The 10,000-nt window shown below is 34.9% G+C and overlaps 1 protein-coding gene across 2 annotated transcripts in view; it reads right to left on the bottom strand.

The window, feature by feature from the left end:
* Positions 1-10,000, bottom strand: part of TfIIB (transcription factor IIB) — a 17,404-nt gene that overhangs the window by 6,550 nt on the left and 854 nt on the right. For both annotated transcript variants that reach the window (XM_027351151.2, XM_027351152.2), the window contains exons 2-5: positions 5,771-5,881; positions 2,642-2,828; positions 1,700-1,813; positions 1,179-1,280 (exon numbers count right to left, since the gene is read on the bottom strand). In XM_027351151.2, coding sequence (XP_027206952.1) covers positions 1,179-1,280; positions 1,700-1,813; positions 2,642-2,828; positions 5,771-5,881 — 514 coding nt within the window. The remainder of the gene's footprint in view (positions 1-1,178; positions 1,281-1,699; positions 1,814-2,641; positions 2,829-5,770; positions 5,882-10,000) is intronic.

Raw genomic sequence — 10,000 nt, forward strand, 5'->3', positions numbered from 1 at the left:
GGAGCAGAGTTATCCACCTATCTTTACCAAAAGCTTTTCCATGTATGACTTAATAGCCAAAAAAGATTCCCTACAGAGTGGATATATGTCGTATCATATCTAATCAAGTCAACAAATATCATTACTGTGTGACATACATATTTATATGCAGTTGGCAAATTGTTTAGGGCATAAACTGCTATGATTTTCAATTTTTCTCATATTCATCATAAATGTTCAAGCCAATCTCCTTACAAGAAATATCCTGCACCTGGTATTTCCTAATTAAACAGGAATAAACATAGAGAAATGGTAAGAATGGCACAGGTACCTAGTAGCATTTACAACAAAAAGAACTTTGAAAATATGGTTACACATTTACCAAATCATTACAGTAAAGCATAATGTTCATTGTTAAGGCATATGTAAAACAAACACATTGCAAATGCAAAAACTTGGAAACAAAAGAAGGGTTTAACCAAGTTTTAATTGTGTTTTCATACCTATGGCTTCACAAATGTTTAGCCACTAAGGAGTCGATTACTAAGCCTATATTACCCAAACTGAATTTTTGGGAGTCATTCACATTAGTAAAATCAATCTTAACATTACTATCATCATTTTTATAAAGTTATTAACCCAAGAACGCCAGGAAATGTTGCATTCACTTTTGTAATGTTTTATTCAATATTTCTGTTTCAAAAATCAATGAAAAGGGTAAACAGGTGAGACAGGTAGCTTTTGCAACTGGCTTATTGGTGACTTAGCACCTGTGTAGCCATCTATGACTAAAAACAATTACTAAATTAAACACACTGTGGGCATGGCATGTACGCACATGCCATCCCAGCGGCAAGTGGTCAATAATAAAAATAGTAATAAAATTAAGCAAGTCCTTTCTCAAAAAAATCAAGGAATGAGGTAAATAGACAAGGTAAGGTAAGCTGATAATCAGCTCTTTGGTGACTAAATGGCACCTTCTGGAGCCATTCACGTGTAAACCAATTTACTAAAATAAATATGCACTAACTGTAGGAACAGGTTAACAATTCTGTCAAAGTCTCATTTAAAAATCATAAAATTCCTTTGGACATAATCATTTAACAATTGCCATGAATTTTACACAACATCCTAAAACTGTCAACTTATGTTTTTAAAGAATAAAAACTAATTAAAAACTAATATGAAATTATCCGTACTTTGAAGGTTCTGGGTACTCCCTCCTGTCGACAGGCTATGTATAAGGAAGCCGACGCGATGGCATCATTGCTACGGCCTTTCAAATTTTTGCCATCATGCACCTGAAAATCACAACTCAGATTATTTGATATTCTTTTTTATCCATACACTTCATATGAATAAAGAAAATAGGTTTAACAAATTATACACATTCTTTTCTTTTATATGACGTGAAAAAGTCTTTACATTTACTGAAACTATGTAAAAATGTACTTTTTCTTGTGAGATCAGTTACTGGTGCTACAGAAAACAGGAAAGGCAACCCATCAATTCATTTCCATATGATAGAGTTGAGTGTCTCCTCCCTTATCAAAATATATGGCAATCATCAGTGAGAAAGTGTTGAGATATCAATTACAGATATTAATCTGACATATGATGGATAAATGGTCCAGTTAAAATCATCCATTAATTTTGGAGAGCTTGGAAGATCTCACTATCTACTTCACCACACAGAAAAAATTCCAAAGAATCTACTGACCTGTTTGAACAACATATTTGCTCTGTCAGTAATGGCTTTTGGCAGGTTGATCTTGTCTGCCATGTTACTGATCTCTCGGAAGGCATTAATGAGGGCACGGTCTGAACTTGACATCTGAAAAGGGTAAAAATATTTTCCTAATACCGCAATACAGGAAAGGGCCTTTCAATCATTTTCATGCCACAAACCTCAAATATCAATAATAAGAACAGAAAAAATGTGAAAACCCATTAAATGACAATATGACTGATATTCTAATCCCTTATATGAGTTGAAAACCTACACTCAAGGGATTAAAAATAAAATGAAAGACAACTGTTCAAAGATGACCTGAATGGGTTTCTACATTTCCCATTACCTGTGCAAAATTTTACAATAAATAGCCATTTCTATGACAAGATGTTCTGAAGTTAAATGGAGTCTCAAATATTTAAGAAGGTAAAAGAGATGACGGCACAACCCAGGAACATAAACTCTCAGAAAAGCATTCCAAATGCATGCCAAAGTCAAGTAGAGATTATCTCAAAAGCGGTACGTAACACTGTCAAAAAATCCTACATGAGGTATGTCACAGTTCAACCAGACTGGATAATTTAATGTTTTTAATACATTGTACTGGATGTTTGCCCATCCCTCATCTTTCATAACCAAAAATAAGAAAAAAACAAATGAAATGTCTTGAGTCAATTCCTGCTAGCCATTTCTCCTCAATGCAACATGTGGAGGACACTGAACTTGCATTGAAAAACAAACTCGCTTTGCAGTGAAGCTGAACTGCACCATGGAATCTCTAAATTCCATCTATGCACAACGTAGACATTTATTACATAAAAAATAACAGATAAAAGAACACAATGGCTGCAAATCTTCACCTAACATTTCTGAATGCAATTATCGGAACAGGAAAACATAAACGAAACCAATGACTATGCCAATACTTACAGATCTTCTGTTCTGATATTTGGACCCTCCGAACCCATCGAATGATGCGCTGCCTGTGCCGGGTCCAATAATGGTGGAGAGATCAGAGCCATTTAGGAGTGGGTTTTCCGCACCTCCCACACGGGAAGGGTCACTGTTGGCCTTTTCATTGCTGAATGTACGCCACTCTGAACCCACGTCAATCACTCTGTATCAAAAGGGTATGAGATTAATACACTGGAAATCCATAACATTTAATCTAAAGATTATTTATTGGTTCCTCATTCCAACTCAAATTTCATTTTCTCCATTTTCCTTTCTACTATCTCATATATATATAAAAAGAATAAATCATGGTGGTGTCAATAAAAGTAAGACATCAGTACTCTTTCCTCTTAACAAACCATTATTTTTCTTTTCCTTTTGGGCCCAAGATGGCTTTATTAAAAACAGAAGATTGAACAGAACTTGCTCTTATGAATGCAAGACAGGATGTTTGAAGTCGTCTAGATAAGCATCTAAAAATACCTGACACTGGTGAACTAGCAGGTCATATGGTGTAGTGGTATGGTTCTGCTCTCTCTAGCACTTAATGGTGAGAAGCAGGTACAAGTCATTGTCATGAAGGGTATACAAAGTTCTACATAAAATGCATTATTGAATCATTCTATCTTACCTGTAGAAGCAACATCAGTAACCTAGCATTGTATAAGAATTTCTTAATAATTTACATCAAATCAAGTGTCCATAGAGACTGTCTGTAAAACCTCTCTATCATACTCTTATGCAAGTAGATAGTTAATGTCCACAAAGCTAGTCTTGATTCAGGTTAGGCAATCTTTTTAGCGAGTCATATGGTGCTTAACAACTTGTGAGAAGCATGGTCAAGTAATTGTCAGGGAGGGTACACAAGTTTCTATATATAATGCATTATTGCATTCTTCTCTCTTACACAGAAGTAACTTCATTAGCCAGGCACTGAAGGGATTTTCTAGATCATTTACGTTGTGCCTTCATATCCTCTGTAAAACAACACTTTCATACTCTAGTGCAAATGCAGAGATAACCTCCATGAAGCCAGTCTCGATTCTGGTCAATCTTTTTGCTGGGTCACATTGTGTAGCGATTTGGTTCTGCTCTCTCTGGTGCTTAACACCCTGTGATCAGCAACTTTCTTCTTATTGCTGCTTCCAAGGCCACATTTAAGGTCATGGCAAATACTAATTCATAGCATTTCACCTTCCTTACTCTCCTTGCTATTTCAGGCTAGTCCAGGTTAGTGAGCACTTGAGAATGCTTGCTGAGGGATATGACAGTCCAAGACACAAGGTCATCCATGGACAGGTAACAATTACTAGCCTCATATAATAACCCCTTTAGAGTTATACCTTACTACTCTGTTTCATAAGAGGATTTCTGATTTGCTTTCTACAATAAAAACATCAGGATTTTACTCAGAGAAAAATTATTCTATCTGGGCTATCAATACAGAGAAAGATCTCTTCATATCAAAGTTAATAATTACATACTTGGCTATTATACAACGACTAATCCTCCTGGTACCAACTGAAGCACGAGACCTTTTATCTACTTCCTGCAGGATAGTTTGTCATTATATTTTCATGATATATAAATAGCTCCTTCTACAATAGAATTGTTGTCTTGAACAATCTATAAAGAGTACAGTTTGCACTTTCAACGCTCTGGGCACAGCATTGGGGACACATGTCCTGTATATCAAAAGCTGCTGCTTTAATGAGAAATATTAGGGATTGTTGGTCATATTTTTTAAGTTTAGAAACCAATTTGTCTCGTACTTTTACATCTTTTCCTAAGATATGAAATAAATTGTTTACAAGCTGTTCACTTCCAATTTTGTGACTGCAGTTACTCCTACCATGAAAGAAAACCCACAAGCTATGCATAAAATCGGTTTATTGGAGAGTCCACCATGATCCTCCACATTAATTTTTATGCCCAAGAGGCTGAACAAAAACAATTTCCTTTGTTTACTTGTCCATTTTTGATATATAAATTCATTCAAAACTTTGCTGAACAGAATGCACTTAATATCCTCTTATTAGATATCACACTTGTGAATCAGTTACTATTAATACTTTTACAAGTGACCATTGTAATATTACATTATATTTGCACATGTAATTAAGATGAAATAAAGTAAAAGGAAGCTTATGAAGTGAACATTACATACATCTCGTAGGTTAACTGTACTTCTGGTATATATATTCACACAAACATTTAAGGACAGAGTGAAAAAGAATCTTACAATCTGTATTTAGCAAACTGCAAGAAATAAGAACAGCGTTTGCAGTGTACATCAGCACTTCTATGACCATGTGTACGCTTCTCAAGATAAATTACAAATAGGGATATTAGCAATTCAAATGATTGTTTTTGCAGACACCTAATACATCTGAAAATTAGCATTCAAAATGCTTCACACAGCACACTCCACTCCTAGTACTAAGTTCTACATAGTAATAGTAAAAGTACATCCAAGTCTACCAGTCTCCTCAACAGTTTTTTAAATTAAGTTCTACCTCAAAAAAGGAAAATTAGTATGTGATAGGACCAGCTGCATGAGCAAGAAAAAAAATGGAGGATCATTTTTGTGTGTGTTTTTAAAGCGAGTAAAATCTAGCAATAAAAATATTTACACATTAGCTATATGAAGATGGCAATAAATGAGTGCACATTGATGACATCAAGGAAAAATTTAATTTCCTGTTTTGACACAACATAAACACTGCAAGTTTTAGGAGGTAATATCCTTGCTTGTAGAATGTACTGCACATAACCCATGCTATTGGAATGTACAGGCCACCTCCAATAGTATCTTACTTGTTTACATGGGCATCATGTTGGTTTACACGAGAGTAGTGTCTCTGAAAGTCTAATGGGTCTGACCATTTGCATATGCCATGTTCATACGGAAGTGCAAAAGTTAACAAAAAATACTGCATAAAGCCTTAAAAGACAAGAAAATAGAAAGGCTATTCAGTAATATTAGAATATGTCCAAACCCCCAAAATACAACATAACACTCCCTACCTAAAAATAATTTTGTGTTCTACCACTAAACAAAATCATAAAAAAATAAAATAAAATACAATTCAACAGCCAACTCACCTGTCACCAACAACCAGGCCACATTCTGAGCAGATCTGGTCACCAGCACGGTAATCCTCTATTAAATGTGCTTCTGGATGCTGAGGACAGCAGACCTCATTAAAACGGCCCCTGAAACAAAACATGAGACTTAGAACTTTCTTTTTGAAGTAGAGTATAAATGCAAAAATCAGCATGCATGAATTACCTGCATAAAAGTGTGCATTCAGCATGAGACAATCTAACACTGAAAAGTAATTATAGGGTCACAGTATCAAATTATCTTGTGATTCTAAACAATAAAACAGATAAGCAGTCAAAGGGTTCCTTCCTTTTAGAAATGACAATACTCTCATGAAAATGGAAGCAAAGTCAACATACATGAATATCTCAGGGTCATAAAAGAATGGAAGCTAAATGTCTTAGATACCATTAACTATTCACATCATGATGCTATCCTAATAACCTATTCCACCACTATCACACTCTTTTCCTTACAAAGAAAAGTTGTCTGCAAATTAACAGAGATCTCCACATAAATGAAGGTGGCTTCTAGAACAGAGGCCCGAATCTTTTCACAAATTACAAGATTCAACATGATTCTATTCAGCTTATGGTGTATTGTTTTGTAAGCCTATATCCACATTCATTACCTAGTAGCATGTAAATTATCTCAAGACATCACACATGCTCTTTAACACGCACATTTTCTTTGATAACTTCACTCCAGCAATCGCAAAAAAATTATTGTAAGAATACAGACTTGAAAAAATAAATAAACACATAAATAAATCAAGTATGACAAGTATTCACAGACACACAAGATTAACCAAAAGCACAGCAGAGCATACGAACACCAGTCAACCTTCAATTCACAAACTAGTCTTCTGGAAGCCAGTATTAATCAGGGATCATCAAAATCTGCTTTTGAATCCTAAACCCCTTTACTTAATATATTTCTTTTAAATACCCTTTATCTGGAATCATCCTAATGTTAAACTGATGAATATGTCAAAGATTATTGAACAGTATATAATCTTATTGCAATAATTACAATTACATGTATATATCATGTGTGATATGCTCTACAAATGCCCTATATAAATTACAAAATTACAGTCGAGATTAAGATATTGTAAGAACACCAGTCAAGTCACATATGGCATCTGGATGAATGTAAAGAACAAAAATGTACATATCAATGGACGTTTCTCAAGAACATGAGTTGCAATTCACAGAACTACAATGACACAAGAACAAAAAAAAGATATTTGTGAGTAAAACTTCAGACAATAAAACTCCACATTTACAAAGAATTTAAAGAATCACACCCTTCTTATTTGTGATCAAAAAACATTGACATGGTCTCCTAAAACACTTGTACAGTAAAATAAGAATTTATAAATAACCAAAAAGGGATTTTCTTATTGTTCATAGTGTTGCATTACAAACTTCACCTCAATAGCAGTTTTGTCTAACTTTAAGTAACATAGAAAGATAAATCAAATGGAAAAAACACTGTTCTCTCTTAGTTATTTGTTCTGATCCATACAACTCTCTTGTTTAGCCATAAGACCAAATTCAAGCTTAGCCTAGTCAGTAACATTCCCTTCCCAAAAATAAAGAACCTGAAAAATGATTTCCCATCTGAACACATTAGGCATAAGTAAATAAGATCACAGACAGAAAGAATACCAACAAGAAGAAAAAGGAAAATAGTGATCTACAACGCAAGACAAAAGTTGCAAGGATAAGGATACCCCGCAAATTGTCATAACAATCATTTCCAAGGATGACTTTTATGATAATGATATATAACAATCTCTTAAAGTTTTGCATCTAATTTGTAACATACCTGACAGATAATGTACAATGCCAGTAATGAACACTCTTTATTGTGATAAATATAGAAGGTATGAATGAGAATGAATAACTTTACTGTACAAGAAATGTGTCTGGAGCACTTCAAATATATTTCCAACAGAAATACATGCATTTCTGAAGAAGATAATTAAAAAGCCTCACATGCATCTTTTTTCTACAAAGTAAATATACAGTGAAAGGCATGTACAAGCCAAACTAGAAGGTAAACATAATTTAGTAAATGTATAAAGTCCATCTGATGCAGGATTGAAAATTAAACTATTTTTTCTTAAATTCTTAAAACTTGCAGTGATCTCCAAAATAAAGTCAAATCCAATAATGACAATGTCTAAAAACTGGTGTGGTATCTGTCCTTCATCAAAGACCAAAATGCATCTACCATTAATATTCTTCATGTTAAAGTGCGGACTGGTTCACTATTTGGAAACAATGTAAAGAGAGTAAGCACAATCTTGCAATAAAGTAAACAGTTGGGGGATGCTGGCCTTCGAAAGATGAGCAATAAACACGAAGTCCTTACAGTCTGCCGTTAATCCAGCCGCATACATATGGGTGTGTTCTAAACATTTACTGATTACTTTCTTACCAATATACTGATGGATGCCTCAAGTAATAACCATAACCCTAAATATCTTTGCAAAGAAACAACCTTCCACCACAAATATTTTCACAGGATATAGGGTGGACCAATATCTTGCTTTACAAAACATCTCTATGAAGGTCTGTGTACTGCATATGCTGTGATTATGATCATAGTTGTGAAAGGTAGATAACCCTTTCTTTTTATCCATCCTATAAATAATTATTATGAAGTCACTTCTATCCTCAATTCACAAAACATTTGTCATTAGCAAAATGCTTTCAAAATTTTCTACCTATCCATCCAAATAACTCTCTATCTTACCCACTGATTCATCTTCATATTTATACTAGACCATTTTCAGTACTAACCCTTCCTAAGTCTGCGAACCATGAGTAAATGTTACAAGACACCCATGTACATGCCACTAGCCTAAACACCGAATGCCATGACCTCGATGCCTGTTGATGCTTTGGCAAAGGCAAACAGACCTCCTACCACGTATTTAAACTATAAGCTTAACACTGCACCATTACCAAGTAGGACTTGATATTGCTGGCCACCCATCATAAACTACAGCAATCTTTCAGTGGATATATAGAGAACATAGTCAATACTAGTACAAGAAAAAACATTTTTTTCTTAGTCATAGCAAATGAGTTGTACATGTCATATTCATCATCAATTCCATGAAATCCTTAATCTTTGCAAAACAAAAGGCAACAAACATTTTTAAAAAAATTAACAAGCAATTAATCAGATTTTGTATGTATTTCAACAAGCCCGCAAACTAGACGAACATCTTTTCTAACTAAATTGTACAATTCTAAAACAGCTATATGAAACTAGCTCAAGTACTAACACTTCTGCATGCCTGTACAAGCGCTGTAAAATCACCAAACACCAATTTTAAAATACTATGAAAGAGCCTAATAATAACAACGCAACGGAGAGAGATTGCCAAATAGTAACATCTGGCAAGCACCATGCATGTTTACATTCTGTGTAAGTTTTTAAAAATTCTTACCAAAATATAAACATAGGTTATGCTTATCTCTGTACGTAAAGCATGATCGTCTCTTTCTGTTTATTTTAAGGTATCCTTGATAGAGTCTTGCCGATCATAATTCCAATAAAGAAACACCCGAGTAATTCATCTCGTTCTCTTAAATATCTCCTGGCAATTCTAGAACCTAAATACCAAGTTTACCATGACCTCCGCACCTTCTGCACTCCGGCAAAGGCCAACAGATCTCCACCACATGTTTTCAGCACGACAGAGCCTTGACAGCACCTTCGTCGGGCAAAGTGACCAGTGTGATCTATTAGCTCTGTCTTGGCAGAATGGCGTAGCCTCGTTGTCATTTCGCTGGAATGAAACTGGCATAATGGCCAAAGCAAGTGCTCGCATCACCACATTTGTGATAAGTAATCGCAAGCTTACCTTCACCTTCTGCGGGCTTTTCTAAAGCTACTAGAGCCGTTTCATGCATCCTCTACGGGTATTAATTTAGTTTCCCTCTACCTCCAAGGATTCCTCACTTCAAGATTTACTGTAACCAGTTCTTCCACCGTAGAGGATAACGCGCAAACATAAACAAATAGCAAAGACTACTTCACATCGAAAACAAAAGAATTTAAGGGTCACTAATGGCATCCTCTATCTTCTTGTCTCCCTCAAAACAAAACAAAACAGACCATCACTTTCACACTAAGAATAAGGGAGAAGGAGAAGGAAGAGGGAGAAAGAGGGAAAGGGAGAGGAACCCAAATTCCCTCATTTTCCC

Source organism: Penaeus vannamei, chromosome 24, assembly GCF_042767895.1.
Source record: "Penaeus vannamei isolate JL-2024 chromosome 24, ASM4276789v1, whole genome shotgun sequence".
Classification (NCBI taxonomy): domain Eukaryota; kingdom Metazoa; phylum Arthropoda; class Malacostraca; order Decapoda; family Penaeidae; genus Penaeus; species Penaeus vannamei.